At 42.7% G+C, this 16,313-nt stretch overlaps 1 protein-coding gene across 1 annotated transcript in view; it reads right to left on the bottom strand.

The window, feature by feature from the left end:
- Nucleotides 1-16,313, bottom strand: part of LOC142750387 (dynein axonemal heavy chain 3-like) — a 1,255,980-nt gene that overhangs the window by 289,840 nt on the left and 949,827 nt on the right. Inside the window, exons 53-54 of the mRNA XM_075859390.1 lie at nucleotides 15,836-15,998; nucleotides 4,468-4,650 (exon numbers count right to left, since the gene is read on the bottom strand). Of these exons, the coding sequence (XP_075715505.1) occupies nucleotides 4,468-4,650; nucleotides 15,836-15,998 (346 nt within the window). The remainder of the gene's footprint in view (nucleotides 1-4,467; nucleotides 4,651-15,835; nucleotides 15,999-16,313) is intronic.

Raw genomic sequence — 16,313 nt, 5'->3', positions numbered from 1 at the left:
CATATAACCTTATCCGCATCAAAGAGGGGGATGAGTGGAAAACTGCGTTCAACACGCCCGAAGGTCATTTCGAATACCTAGTCATGCCCTTTGGGTTGTGTAATGCCCCTGCCGTCTTCCAGAATTTTATTAATGAAATTCTGAGAGATTACCTGGGTAATTTTCTTGTAGTGTACCTTGATGACATACTGGTGTTTTCCAAGGACTAGTCCTCGCACGTGGAGCATGTCAGGAAGGTCCTCCAGGTCCTTCGGGAAAATAATCTGTTTGCGAAAACCGAAAAATGTGTGTTTGGGGTACAGGAGATACCATTTTTAGGTCAAATCCTCACTCCTCATGAATTCCGCATGGACCCTGCCAAGGTTCAGGCTGTGGCGGAATGGGTCTAACCTGCCTCCCTGAAGGCGCTACAGTGTTTTTTGGGGTTCGCTAACTATTACAGGAGATTTATTGCCAACTTCTCGGTCGTCGCTAAGCCTCTTACGGACCTCACTCGCAAGGGTGCTGATGTCCTCCATTGGCCCCCTGAGGCCGTCCAGGCTTTTGAGACCCTCAAGAAGTGCTTTATCTCGGCCCCCGTGCTGGTTCAGCCCAACCAAAGGGAGCCATTTATTGTGGAGGTTGACGCGTCCGAGGTGGGAGTGGGGGCCGTCTTGTCCCAGGGTACCAGCTCCCTCACCCATCTCCGCCATTGTGCTTACTTCTCTAGGAAGTTTTCGCCCACGGAGTGTAACTATGATATTGGCAACCGCAAACTTTTAGCCATTAAATGGGCTTTTGAAGAGTGGCGTCACTTCTTGGAGGGGGCCAGACACCAGGTAACGGTCCTTACTGACCACAAGAATCTGGTTTTCCTAGAATCTGCCCGGAGGCTTAATCCTAGACAAGCTCATTGGGCACTATTCTTTACCAGATTTAATTTCTTGGTTGCCTATAGGGCTGGGTCCAAAAATATTAAGGCTGATGCACTGTCACGTAGTTTCATGGCTAATCCTCCTTCTGAGAAGGATCCTGCTTGTATTTTACCCCCTGGTATAATTGTTTCTGCCACTGATTCTGACTTAGCCTCTGACATCGCGGCTGATCAAGGTTCAGCTCCCGGGAATCTCCCTGGGGACAAACTGTTTGTCCCCCTGCAATACCGGCTAAGGGTACTCAGGGAAAACCATGACTCCACTCTATCTGGTCATCCTGGCATCTTGGGTACCAAACTCCTCATTACCAGAAACTATTGGTGGCCTGGGTTGCCTAAAGACGTTAGGGCTTACGTCGCCCCTTGTGAGGTCTGTGCTAGGTCCAAGACCCCTAGGTCCCGACCTGCGGGCTTACTACGTTCCTTGCCCATTCCCCAGAGACCTTGGACCCATATCTCCATGGATTTTATCACCGATTTGCCTCCATCTCAGGGCAAGTCGTTGGTGTGGGTGGTAGTAGACCGCTTCAGCAAGATGTGCCACTTTGTGCCCCTTAAGAAACTACCTAATGCCAAGACGTTAGCTTCTTTGTTTGTGAAACACATTCTGCGTCTCCATGGGGCCTCAGTCAATATCGTTTCGAACAGAGGGGTACAATTTGTTTTCTTATTTTGGAGAGCTTTTTGTAAAAAGTTGGAGATTGATCTATCCTTCTCCTCCGCCTTCCATCCCGAAACTAATGGCCAAACGGAAAGGACTAACCAATCCCTGGAACAATATTTAAGGTGTTTCGTTTCTGACTGTCAATTTGATTGGGTCTCATTCCTTCCCCTCGCCGAATTTTCCCTGAATAACCGGGTCAGTAACTCGTCAGGGGTCTCCCCGTTTTTCTGTAATTTCGGGTTTAATCCTAGGTTCTCCTCCGTTTCCCCTGGTTGTTCCAATAATCCCGAGGTAGAGGACGTTCATCGGGAACTGTGCACAGTCTGGGCCCAGGTTCAGAAGAACCTAGAGGCGTCCCAGAGCGTACAAAAGATTCAGGCTGATTGTAGACGTTCTGCTAACCCCCGGTTTGTCGTCGGGGATCTGGTGTGGTTGTCGTCGACGAACTTGCGCCTTAAGGTCCCGTCCAAGAAGTTTGCTCCCCGATTTATTGGACCTTATAAGGTCATTGAAGTCCTCAACCCTGTATCCTTCCGTCTGGAGCTGCCCCCATCCTTTCGCATACACGACGTCTTCCATGCCTCCCTCCTGAAATGCAGCTCCCCGTCCTGGTCCCCCTCGAGGAAACCTCCTGTTCCCGTTCTCACCCCTAAGGGGGTGGAATTCGAGGTGGCCAAGATTGTGGACAGTAGGATGATCCAGGGCTCCCTCCAGTACCTGGTCCATTGGAGAGGATACGGGCCGGAGGAGAGGACTTGGGTACCTGCTCGAGATGTTCACGCTGGGGTATTGATCAGGAGGTTCCACCTTCTCTTCCCCACTAAACCGGGTCCTCTTAGTAAGGGTCCGGTGGCCCCTCATAAAAGGGGGATTACTGTAAAGGATCTGCCAGGCACTACGTCTGAGTATACTCCCAGGATTAATCAGTTGACACCTGAGGCCAGACCTCTGAGACTGACACCTGCTCCCACCAATCAGGGTGGCAGGCTCAGGAGTGGGAGAGCCTATCGCGGCCTGGTCAGTCAGAGTTAGCTCCGCCCCCTGTCCATTTATACCTGCCGTTTTCTCTTCCTCCTTGCTTGTTATTCTTCTTGGATTCCTGGCCCCACTGCTGCCTTGCTCCAGCCTGCTTCTGCCGTGCTTCTGCCTTGCTTCAGTTCCGTTTATCCTGCGTTGCTCTGCCCCTGGCTTGCTTCTGCTCCGTGCTCCCGTTTGTATACTCCACTACTTCCTGATCCTGACTGGCTCATTCACCGCGCCGTTTCCTCGCGGCGTTCCGTGGGCTACTGTATTCCCTTGCGTGTTCCCTGTTTGTACTCCCTTGCACTTAGACAGCGTAGGGACCGCCGCCAAGTTGTACCCCGTCGCCTAGGGCGGGTCGTTGCAAGTAGGCAGGGACAGGGCGGTGGGTAGATTAGGTCTCACTTGTTCCCTTCACCTCCTTCCTGCCATTACAGGAGTTGTCAATTTATAATAAATTGATGGCCTATCCTCCTAATTTGGAGTGGGTTGATATGCCGCAGAGCTAACTTCTGTTCCTTGTGACTTTTTTGATTGATTTTATTAAACTCTTTAATTAAAGTGGTTGTAGAGACATCAAAAAATTGCAGGATAGACCATCAATATCTGATTGCTGGGGGTCCTACTCCCAGCACTCCTGCTGATCAGATATTTTGAAGGGACCACGACACTGCGTCCCCTTCATTCCTTTCCTGCTGGTACTGTGAATCGTCGTAACACTTGTAGCGGGGATTCACAGTATTACAGCCTTCTTCCATCCAAATGAATAGGAGAAGGTTGCAATATTGTGAACCGCCGCTGCAAGTGTTTGGGCGATTCAGAGTACCAGCAGTGACAGTAATGAAGGGGAAGCAGCGCTCTTACGAGCACCGCGGCCCCTTAGTAACAGATGATCAGCGGGGTGCTGGGAGTTGGACCCCCATCTTCAGGTATTGATCGCCTAGCCTGAGGATAGGACATCAATTTTTTATAACATGAAAACCCCTTTAACAATAATTAAAACCCAAAAACAGCATTCAATTCTAGCACAAAAAAAACACAATATTTTGCACCTACTATGGTAATTACCAACTTCTCAGCAAAACAGTGTCACTTATGCCAGAGGCAAGGCTGTGACAAACTATTCTTCATGAAAACAGGGTGTCTGTCTTAATTAATAGCTATAATTACTATTTTTGAAGTGTGAAAATGTGTTGTTTTTTTTTTAACTCCTAAGATAACCATTGGGGAATTTTATTTTTTAGTGGAGTTTCCTTTTAACCTCACTTTTTAGCGGATACCTTCGTTTTATAGTCCATTTTTATTGCTTAGCATTACCCAGTATCACTATATGGTTTTTAATAACCACATTACCACATACAAGGTGAACATTTCATGGAAAAATGCAACGTCTGCACATCATGTCCCTATGATCTTATCAAACTTGTATCCTATACCAGCAGCATCCAATGGTTACAGTGCTGTACTAATCTCTTATTAAAAGCCTGTCTAGTATACTATAATTTTGTCCTGTATATCTCCTTGTAGAACTCTTTAGTATATCCATGTATAATAAATTCCCATTCCATTCCTGAAGTGGAGCTCAATATTCTTAGTAAACAAAATGATAAATCCTATAACTCAACAGGGACCATAATGAGCAAACTTGCAGCAGTTTGCTGTGCTTTTGATCAATAGCCTCCATCATGTCAGCAGCAGGCAAGCCTCTGTTTATCTCATATTTTGTTCTAATTTTAACACTCAATTCACTGCCACAGTTTTTACAAAGACATGTGTGTCCAATTTTCTTGATTGTGTATTGCCTGATCAATGTTAAATCTCATTTACAATTCTGTCCCCTGTGAAGCTTGCATATGTTATGTCAACATACCTTAATGGCTTTGGCTTCCAAAGCAGCCTTGTTAGCTGTTGCCTCGTCTGCTTCAACTAAACTTTTCACCGCTTCCACCTCCAAAGTCTCATCTGCAATAATGTTTACCAGCTCCTCCGTCTCCCCACTTCGTTCAATCAGCATAGGCTTTAGCTCTGTCAACTCTTGTTGCATGATTGCTATCTGATGAGCCAAAAAACAAAGACATGGAAAAGGTTTGAAAATAAATATTACAATGAAATATCACACTATCTATATCCAATTAATGGTCTCCCATCTTAAAATATTCTGTTTAACCCCTATCTGCACGAGTAAGTAACTATGTCGTTGCGGGAGGTTACTTCCCGCACGAGGACGTACAGTTACTGAGTTTTTCCCGGTGCACACTGTCGGTGACAGTGTGCATCGGGAATCGGGAGGTCAGCTGTCGCCGACAGCTGACACTCCACTCTTGCCGGCCACTTAAATTCGGCGATCTGTTGCAATCGACTAATTTTGGGGGTTTTTAACATATCTGCAGACCCCGGTCCGAAATCGAGGGGTTTGCCGATAGTTAGTTTTGCAAACGGAAGCCAAACAATGGCTTCCGTGTCTGCCATGGACGGAAGCCACTGTGTCGTTCCCGATGCACACTGTCGGCGACAAGGTGTGCATCGGGAACTTGGAGATCAGCTGTCCCCGACAGCTGACACTACAGTGTTGCCGATCAGCGGCTCATCGTCGCTGATTTCGGCAATTAACCCGTTACATGCGGGGCTCGATTGCAATCTCCGCATGTAGGGGGTTTGTAGCACATCAGCAGCCCCCATGCAATCGTGGGGGCTGCTGATGCTTGTGATGGCATCCGGAGGCCAGGCAACGGCTTCCGGGTCTGCCATCTATGGTAGCCTATGAGGACCAGCCTCTGACTGGCCCTCGTAGACTAACTGTCAGAGTGACTGTGACGTCACACTGACAGTTGGAATACATTACACTACCTAGGTAGTGTAATGTATTCTAGCAGCGATCAAAGCTGCAGGTCAAAAAAATAAAGTGTAAAAAGTAAAAGAAAAGTTAATAAACAAAAAAATAAAGTGTAAAAAGTAAAAAAAAGTTAATAAAAATGTTTTATAAAAGTGTAAAAATAAAAGTTTTTGTTTTCCTATAATAAGTCATTTATTATAGGGAAAAAATTAAAACGTTAAAAAAAGTACACATATTTGGTATCACCGTGTTCGTAACGACCCAAACTATGAAACTATAATGTTAATTTTTCTGCACGGTGAACGCCGCAAACAAAATAAGCGGAAAACTATGTCAGCATCGCTATTTTTTGGTCACCAACTCTCCCAAGATATAGAATAAAAAGTGATCAAAGAGTCGCATTTTCCCCAAAATAGTACCAATAAAAACTACAAACCGTCCCGCAAAAAACAAGACCTCCCACAGCTTTTTTGACGAAAAAATAAAAAAGTTACGGCTCAGAATAGCGTGTCTCAGAAAATAAATTATTTTATAGAAACGGAATTTTATTGTGCAAACGCTGCAAAACTTTTAAAAAAACTATACACATATGATATCGGCGTAATCGTACCGACCCGCAGGATAAAGTAAAATGTAATTTATTGTGCACGGTGAACGCTGTAAGAAATAAAGAATTTAAAGCGCCAAAATCGCTGTTTTTTGGTCACCTTAGCTCTGGAAAAGATCCTATGGGGTCAAAATGCTCACTATACCCCTAGAAAAATTCATTGAGAGGTGTAGTTTCCAAAATAGGGTCACTTTTGGGGGTTTCCACTGTTTTGGTCCCTCCGGGGCGTTGCAAACCCGACATGGCACTGAAAACCAATCCAGCAAAATCTGCGCTCCAAAATCCAAAAAGCGCTCCTTCCCTCCTGAGACCTGCTGTGGGTCCAAACATCAGTTTACGACCACATATGGTGTTTTGCCTTAATCAGGAGAAATTTCTTTACAAATGTTGGGGTGCTTTTTCTCCTTTATTCCTTGTAAAAATGAAAAAATTCTATGTTTTCACAGAAAAATAGGTGATTTTGATCTTCACAGACTAATTCCACTAAATTCTGCAAAAAAAACTGGGGGGTCAAAATGCTAACTTTACCCCTAGAAAAATGCCTTGAGGGGTGTAGTTTCCAAAATGGGGTCACTTTTGGGGGTTTCGACTGTTTAGGTACCACAAGACCTCTTCAAACCTGACATGGTGCCTAAAATATATTCCTAAAAAAAGGAGGCTCCAAAATCCACTAGGTGCTCCTTTGCTTCTGAGGCCGATGCTTCAGTCCATTAGGACACTAGAGCCACATGTTGGATATTTCTAAAATTTGCAGAACCTGGGAGATACATATTGAGCTGCGTTTCTCTGGTAAAACCTTCTGTGTTACAGATTTTTTTTTATTACAAATGAATTTCGGCAAAAAAAATGAAATTTGTAAATTTCCCCTCTACTTTGCCTTAATTCCTGTGAAATGCCTAAAGGGTTAAAACACTTTCTGAATGTGGTTTTGAATACCTTGAGGGGTGCAGTTTTCAAAATGGGGTGATTTATGGGGACTTTCTAATATAGAAGGCCCTCAAAGCCACTTCAGAACTAAACTGGTCCCTGAAAAAATGGCCTATTGAAATTTTCTTGAAAATATGAGAAATTGCAGCTAAAGTTCTATGCCTTGTAACGTCCTAGAAAAATAAAAGTACGTGAAAAATTATGCAAACATAAAGTAGACATATGGGGAATGTTCACTATTAACTATTTTGTGTGGTATTACTATCTGTTTTACAAGTAAATACATTCAAATTTAGAAAAATTGTAATTTTTGCAAATTTTTGCTAAAATTTGAAGTTTTTCACAAGTAAATATTGAATTTATCGACCAAATGTTTTCACTAACATAAAGTACAATATGTCACGAGAAAACAGACTCAGAATCGCTTGGATAGGTAAAAGCGTTCTGGAGTTATTACCACATAAAGTGACACGTGTCAGATTTGAAAAAATCATCTGTATCCACAAGGCCAAAACAGGCTGTGTCCTAAAGGGGTTAAAGGGATCACTGTAAACATTTGTGAAAACGCCCTCTTGTAATAGCTGCTTTGAACTGTCCTATAAATGCTCCTCTAAATTTACTTTCATGTGGTACAGATCTGTTCCCCCTTAACTTTTCTTGAATTGCATTAAGTTTTACAATTTGTCATAACATCAATTCAATACAATCTCGCACCATTCATAAAAAAAACATAAGTTTAACATAAATAATTTTTAACATTGGAGTCTATGGGCGATGGATGGCTGATGGATGGTATCTGTCAGAGGTATCATTTTTTGTTTGTTTGTTTATCTCACGACATACACCTTGGGATATGCTGGGTTTAGAGATAAGTTATGGCAGTACACATCCGTATTTTAATATTCTTGATGAATAAATCCTAGCATTGGAATCTTTTTGACGTATAATGCTTGTGAACAGATCAGGGTCGGCGTCAGCACCCGGCCAACCCAGGCAAGTGCCGGGGCCCACTATCCCTGGGGTAGCCCACTTGGCCAACGGGTGCTGTTGCTGCCGTCGTCATAGAATCACCGTCCATATACGGAGAGTGATGTCAGGAGGAGAGAAGGAGTCCCAGGCAGAGCGCTATAAGCGGTTCTGCTCCGGGTCCCTGTCTCTGGTGAAGCCCCTGACATCACTGTCCATACATGGACAGAGTTGTCAGGAGCAGAGCAGGAGTCCTAGGCAGAGTGCAGGTAGTGCTCTGCCCGGGACTATGGCTCTGGGGTTGCCCCTGACAACACTGTCCATATATGGACAGTGACATCAGGGGTTTCTCCTGAAGCGGAATCTGGGGATTCCACTCCTAGAGGGAACCCCAAAGCCGCTACATACAGGAAGGGAGGCTGTTTGGTACTACCAGGGAAGGTGGCTGTGTGACACTACCAGGATGGGGGGGCTGTGCGGCACTACCACGGAGGTAGGGCCTGTGTGGCACTACCTGGGAGAGGGGCTGTGTGGCACTATCTACAGAGGGAACTAAATGTATGGGGGTATAAACTAGGGGCCTAACCTCCATATGGGGGCATTAACAGGGCCTAACGTCTATATGGGGGCACAAAGTGACGTTTTCCGCTATTTTACTGCCGCTGTGAGTTCCCCCGTAGAGGGGCCTGCTAAGTCTGTTTCGCCCAAGGGCCCACATAAACCTGGAGCCAGCCCTGGAACAGATATTGGTAAATTGGCCATGGACAGGCTCACCTATATGTAGCCAAATCTCTATTGCTGAATGGGAATGTAAGAATCACTTGTTCTTGGGGTCTATAGGGGCGAATCAAACCTTTATGTATCTCGAATTGACATACCGTAAAAGTTAATGGTGAGAAAACCCTTTAAAAATGATGTTTCAACGAATCCAGACACAGATATACATAGATATAGGATTAAGGCTAGGGCTACACGCCGAGTTGCAATGGAATCTCATAAAAAAACGTATACAGTGCGGTCATATGAGTTTTATATCTATAAATCCAAGGATCTCTGCAGAAATTCTTTGCTATTTGGACAAAATGGATTGATATTGATAAACCTTCTGAAACATTCTTTTTGAAATTATAAAATTGCAGAATTAATCTTTTTTTCTTTTAATTATTATTATTTATTTATTTATTTATTTTTCTCCTTGCTGCGGTATAGAGTGTGGAGGGAGGTAGGTACTGGAATAATGTATAACTTGTGACATATTTGTAATACAATATTTTCTTTTCATGGAAAAATAAAATGAAAAAAAAATAAAAAAATAAAAAAACAAAAAACAAAACATACAGTCCGATTTGCAGGTAACATGTTATAGAGCAGGGGGAACTGAGCAGAGTGATATATACTTTTGTGGGGAAATATTTCACTTATATTATTACACTTGCACATACACTATTCATTTATTATTTTTTACTACACATCCCATGCACCACACGCCACTCCCCTCAAGACTAGTGGGAGTGGCTATTATTATTTAAAGCACCTGCTCACTCTCCTTCATCAGCGTTTCTGACCTGGCTGTGTCCATTTGTAAGTATGGCCTTTTTCGGTGTTTTTGTATATATGTCCCCTTGTTTTTATCTGTTTTGTCTGTTATAGAGCAGGGGGAACTGAGCAGAGTGATATATACTTTTGTGGGGAAAGATTTAGTATAACTTCTCATTTACTAATCTAAACCTCTGCTCATTCTGGTTTTAGGAGTCCAGTGGGCGGTCCCACTCAATAATAGACAGTTATTTCTGTATGCAGACATATACTGTCAATCGTTGATTATGACCGCCCACTTGACTCAACATCAGAATGAGCAGGGGACTTAGATAAATCCCACAAAAACTATATTTCAATCTGCTCACCTCTCCCTGATCTATAATATGCTGCACACAGATAGGAGTACATTTTTAACATGACAGATTCCCTTTAAAGTTTATGGTAACTGTTAGGGCACCCGCAACAGCCTGTGCTTAACGTATACGTCAGGAGCTTTTCCTGAAGTATACATTAAACGTAGTGTAACGAATATGATGTGAAGGGAGCCTTACAAGGGTATTTTTTTTTTTTTTATATTCTAGTGACCAGCCTATTTATGTGAGTATGTTCATGAAAACAGGGTTGTGTGTGTTTGGAGCAATATAAGGCTGAGTTCACACGGGGCAGATACACTGTGCAAAAGCAGGCAGCGTGTCCGCCCTGTGCGCCGCAGGGAATTCCAGGTGAACAAAACACACCAAACTGTGGTGCAGTTTTTAGCCCGGACTATCCGCTGCGAAAAACTGCAGCACTTAGTCGGCCTGCTTGCATTCACATTTATCTCATGTGACTGCCACTACAGCCTGTGATTGGCTGCAGCGGTCACATGGGATGAAACGTCATCCCAGGAGGCCACCCTGGAGGGAGGAACACAGACTTCTGGGTAAGTATGAGATTTTTTTTTTTATCCTGAGTTGCGTTTTTTTGCAGCGGAATCGATGCGAACCCGTGGCAAAAACGGAACAACTGCTATTTGTTGCGGGTTTTACCTCTCCATTGAGTTCAATGGGGAAAACACGCAACAAATAAGCAGCATTTACGCAAATTCAGTTGACATGCTGCGGAATAAAATTCCGCACTGCAGGTCAATTTCTAAACTTTTTTTTTCTGCTCAGTATTTATGCCGATTGTGGATGAACTTTGTTCTATCTCATTCACTCTGCTGCTACTGTATTTGCTGCGGATTTTCCGCAACTAATTTTGTTGCGGAAAATACGCAGTTTCTACGCAACGTGTAAACTGACCCTTAATGTTTCTGAAACTGTAATCCCAAGATTAGCGATCTGTACTCAGGAAAAAGCAGCCGCATAGAAGTCTAGCTGCCTTTGCCAGCCTAAATCCCATATGAATAGTTCCCTCTAAGGCTGCGTTCACACAACCTATTTTCAGGCGTAAACGAGGCATTTTACGCCTCTAATTACGCCTGAAAACATGGCTCAAATACATCGGCAAACATCTGCCCATTCATTTCAATGAGTTTGCCGATGTACTGTGCCGACGACCTGTAATTTTACGCGTCGCTGTCAAAAGACGGCGCGTAAAATAACAGCCTTGTCAAAGAAGTGCAGGACACTTCTTGGGACGTAATTTGAGCCGTTTTTCATTGACTTCAATGAAGAACAGCTCCAAATTATGGCCGTAATTGACGCCTCGCAAAACGCGAGTACGAGCAATTACGTCTGAAATTCAGGAGCTGTTTTCTCCTGAAAACAGCTCCGTCATTTCAGTCGTAATTGTCGATATCGTGTGCACATACCCTAACTGACACTAATCTCTAGGATTGGTCCGGGAAGAGGAAGCTGAATGTGGTCAATATGTTATAGGCTGGCCTTATTGAGCTCGGGTTACACCTAGTCATGTTCTCTTGACTTTCTAAATTAAAAGAAGAAAGCACAACCTCTGCAGGAAACTTAATAGACATAGGCTCCTCTAACTAGTAGACTGAGGATCTCTAAAAAATAATTGACTCTCCAAAAGCAGAAGGCTATAACAGTCTGAAATGTCAGTAGTAAATGAAAGGGAACTATTCAGTACTTAGAACATTCCTGAGTGAACAACCCCTTTAAGGTCACATCTAGGTGTTATCTCAACCATGCTAATGAACTTTTAATAAAGATTAGGCCCCATGCACACGAACGTGCTTTTGCGGTCGCAATTCCCCCTAAAATCCACGGGAGAATTGCAGCCTCATTCATTTATATGGGCTCATGCACACGACCGTGGATTCCACGGTACGTGCATGGCCCAGGAGCCTGGACAACAGAAAGAACGGACATGTCTTATAACGGCTGTGTTCTGCGGTCCAGGCTCATAGAAAATAATGGACGTGGCCATGTGCATGGCCCGAAATTTGCGGCCGGTTCGCGGCTGTCAGTCCTCTCCCGGCCGACCCGTAAATCACGGCCGTGCACATGGCTACGGTCGTGTGCATGAGGCCTTACTCTTAGGGCAGATACAGACGGACGTTGTGTTTTTGCGCGCGCAAACAACGCTGCGTTTTGCGCGCGCAAAAACCATTATACAGTTGCGTGTGTCATCCGTGTATGATGCGCGGCTGCGTGATTTTCGCGCAGCCGCCATCATAGAGATGAGGCTAGTCGACGGCCGTCACTGTCCAAGGTGCTGAAAGAGCTAACTGATTGGCAGTAACTCTTTCAGCACCCTCGACAGTGACTATGTCCTGACGTCGCGTACCGGACATTTTTTTGCCGGGTTCGGCCAAAACGAGTTCGGACGAACCCGGTGAAGTTCAGTTCGCTTATCCGGGTTCGCTCATCTAAAAAGACACTCCGTTTGGATGTTCGGAAGCAGAAAAGCACGTGGTGCTTTTCTGGTTACATTCATCCTTTTGATAGCTGGTGCGCTGTTTCAGTCGGTTCGCACGGAAGTGCTTCCGTGCGACCTGCATGGTTTTCACGCACCCATTGACTTCAATGGGTGCGTGATGCGCGAAATACGCGGAGATATTGAACCTGTCGCGCTTTTTGCGCAGCTGACAAAAGCAGCGCAAAAAGCACGGACTGTCTGTACTGCCCCATAGACTTGTATTGGTCTGTGCGTGGCGCGTGAAAACCACGCGGCCCGCACGGACCGAATACACGCTCATGTGAATCCCCCCTTAGCTCCATGAACTTCATTTTCAAATGTGAGCTTATCTTGACTATAATAAGTATCTAATAAGATTTATTTTTAAGATACTTTCTGCATCAGTTCTTTAGAGTTTTCAGTATCTCTGCTTGCTGTCATTTAATAGGGACTTTTATTGTTTGTGTCCTGGTAATGGGATGAACACACAGGTGCAGGTTGGATTACACTTAGGATATGTTCACATGCAGAGTCAAAAACTTCTCAAAATACGGAGCTGTTCTCAAGAGAAAACTATTTTCACTGCGTTTTTTACCCCTGTTTTTGGAGCTTTTTTCAATAGAGTCTATGGAAAACGGATCCAAAAACGTCCCAAGAAGTGTGATGCACTTCTTTTTCGCTGCCGTTATTTTCCCGCGTAAAAAAAAGGCAACGAAAAATGCTCCGTCGAAACAGAACGCAGTTTTCCCATTGAAATCAATGGGCAGTTATTTGGAGGCGTTCTGCTTCCGATTTTTCGTGCGTTTTTCGGGCGTTTACGGCCCGAAAAATGTCCGAAAATAGGCCATGCGAACATACCCTTATAGTATATGTATTAGAGCTGTGTCTTGAAATTCATCGAACACCTCTGTGTCCATCACATGACCAGGATAGATTTTATCCTCTGGAAGTAAACAATGAAGGTTCTCTTCAATGACTGCAAGCAGAGATATTAAAGGCTATGTACACCTTTGAAATAGTTTTTGTTATTTTTTTATAAAAAAAATGTCTATTGGTGTTTCTAGTGCAACTTTCTAAATACCTTTTATTTAAAGTTATTTTATATTTTTTAGATACAGCTGCTTTGTGTCCTGTATACAGAGCAGCTGTATCGTGTGCTGAGACCTGAATCTGTTAGGTCAGCGGCACTGACGGTTTCATTGACAGCGACATGCAGGATCCACCTGTTATCCATCACATCTAAGCTTTGAACTTAGATGTGATCAGTAATGGCTCGATCCTGCGTGTTTAGAAAGTTGCACCAAACACACTAAGGCCTTATTTACACAAGCGTAGTTACACGAGCGTCGCACGGATCTATGTAAGGCAATGAGGACATTCAGACCTTCCATGTTTTTCATGCAGCATGAAACTCACGACATGTGCATCACGCACCCATTGAAGTCAATGGGTGCGTGAAAATTACGCGCAGCACACGGACGCACTTCCGTGTGCTGCACGTGATTCGCGCAATAGTAGATCAAGAAATTAAGGGAAAAATAAAACCACCTCCTTCATTTCTTTTTCTAAACCTCAAAACCGCGTGTCATAAGGATGGCATATGCGCGAAAATCACGAAGCCACGCACCAAACACTGATGACACACGCAACTGCAATGCGCAAAAAACTTGGTGTTTTTTGCGTACGCAAAACACACACGTTCGTGTGAATTTCGCCTAATAGACACACTGATAAAAAAAAGTATATAGGAAAATTGCATACATTTTGATTATACATAGAATAACATTTATTTGTTGGAACTGGAATTGCCCTTTAATGCATTCTCTGTGTTAGACTAGGACTACACTGAAACTTTTTGTAGCTGATTGATTTTAACTCTTGAGTGACAGCTGCAGTCCACAATATTGCATGTAATGTTACAAAAAGTCTCAGTGTAGCCCAGGCCTTATGGGTTATACCTCTCTATATTACTCTATTATGTCATAAGCATGACATATTCCTCTCTTTGTAGAGCTTAGTCATAAACATAATTCTAAATCTAATATATAAAATTCTGTAACATAACATATTTTTTCAGTTGTAACTACATATTTTTAAATATAAAGTGACATATATATATATATATATATATATATATATATATATATATATATTCTGTATCGTGAAAACAATGTGGTTTTATTGCTTAATGATAGATAAATAGATGGATGGGTAGGTAGATAGATATGAGATAGATAGATAGATAGATAGATAGATAGATAGATAGATAGATAGATAGATAGATAGATAGATAGATAGATAGATAGATAGATAGATAGATAGATAGATAGATAGATAGATAGATTAGATAGATATAAAATTCCAACATTCATGTGATGTAGTTAAAGTTATACCAGAAATGGCATATTTGCGAGGAAATGTTTATGTGATAGTGATGAATATGACCAGCAAGCGCAAATAGACATGGACGCATTTCAAAATTCAAGGATAACTGAAATACTATGTCAAAAAAGCTGAGGCTATTTGCACTGAATAAGATTGTTTTTAGCCATCCTGATGGACAGGTGGCCAATTTTCCTTGACAGGAAAAACCCAGTCAATTTCAGAGACCATTTCTCCATGAGGTTGCAGTGGATTTCTTTAAACATGAATGACTTGATGAATTTGCTTGTTACTCTTCATGCCTTGAGTGTATTCTCATGTACTTTTCCTGCAGCATTTACATTGGTAATACAGTCTGCTAATGTGACAAATATAGGAGAAATTCCAGCTTCTGTTTTTGTTCACTTATTTCCTAGGTAACGTTTCATGAGACTTCAATAAACATTCTTAAAATTCTAAAAATACATAGGCAGCAAAGGGTGATACTCCGATGACAGTCATTTCATATACTGAGTCAATATCCCTTAACTTGTGCGCTCACTAGGGGCTGTGTCCTCACGACTGAGGCAAAATGTACAATGGCGACAGGTACATTAAAATAAAAAAAATGAGTATAGCGCATGTAGACTGGTATTATTATACACCTGTGTTTCACTTTGGGAAAATAGTTAGTTTTACTTAAATAATAAACTCCTTACTTTCACAGAGCGACGTGCAAACAGTTGTATTTTGGGACTTTGCCATTTCTATCCACTGTGTTAACTGATGTGGTCTGAAAACTTTTATTTTGCATGGTATCCAAAAGTAGAAACAAGTGACTGTGACTCCTGCTGCTTTCGCAACAAGTAATGCCATCACACAAGTTTACTCTCCATTTACATCGGAGGAAGTTAAAATTGCTCCTGTGATTTCAGTGTCAGCCTGGCTGCTCTGCTTTCTAATGAGAGTACATTATAATCTAATTAAAAACAAGAGAAATTTGGCCCATCTGCTTAGAATTTTTTTTTTACAACCCTAGGCTACTGTTCATTTCAAGCCATGTTCATAACATGCTTTTTGGAAGCTTCCTAATGTATACTTCTGGAGGTGAACAGTGGGAAGGCCATTACCTTGATCAGCTGCAAATGCATCTTTACTCACTTGTGAGGAAGCAAAATCCAGTTTTTCAAGCCCAACTTGATATCTGTTCTTGCTGGTTAACAACTCAAGTCTTTTCCGCTCTAATACATTCTTAAAGGTCTTGATTAATTCAAGGTACGATGTTGACGTGACATATATCTGTCTCTGCAGCGTTTGGTAAACCCTGTCAACAATTAAAAATCGAATCACATAAGACATAGGCAGAGATGGATAAAGTATAGTATAACATATTTTCTTTTTGCTTTATTTGCCGCTCTGAGACATAAACACACATTTGTCCTCATCAATCCCCCAAAATGAGTTTTCAGGTTTCACAGGAAACCAAAGCTATAAAGGCGTTTTGAAGAAGAAAAAAAAAAGGAAAAAAAACTCATTTCCACTCAAACAGCTCCAAGGTCAGGTCAGTAAAAAAAAGGCAGTTGTTCGCACTCATGAATATTGTATGAGATCCAATAACAATTTTTATTTTTTTTAGGAA

This window comes from Rhinoderma darwinii, chromosome 3, assembly GCF_050947455.1.
Source record: "Rhinoderma darwinii isolate aRhiDar2 chromosome 3, aRhiDar2.hap1, whole genome shotgun sequence".
Classification (NCBI taxonomy): domain Eukaryota; kingdom Metazoa; phylum Chordata; class Amphibia; order Anura; family Rhinodermatidae; genus Rhinoderma; species Rhinoderma darwinii.
The sequence above is the reverse complement of the archived record's forward strand: the minus strand, read 5'-3'. Positions and strand labels throughout refer to the sequence as shown.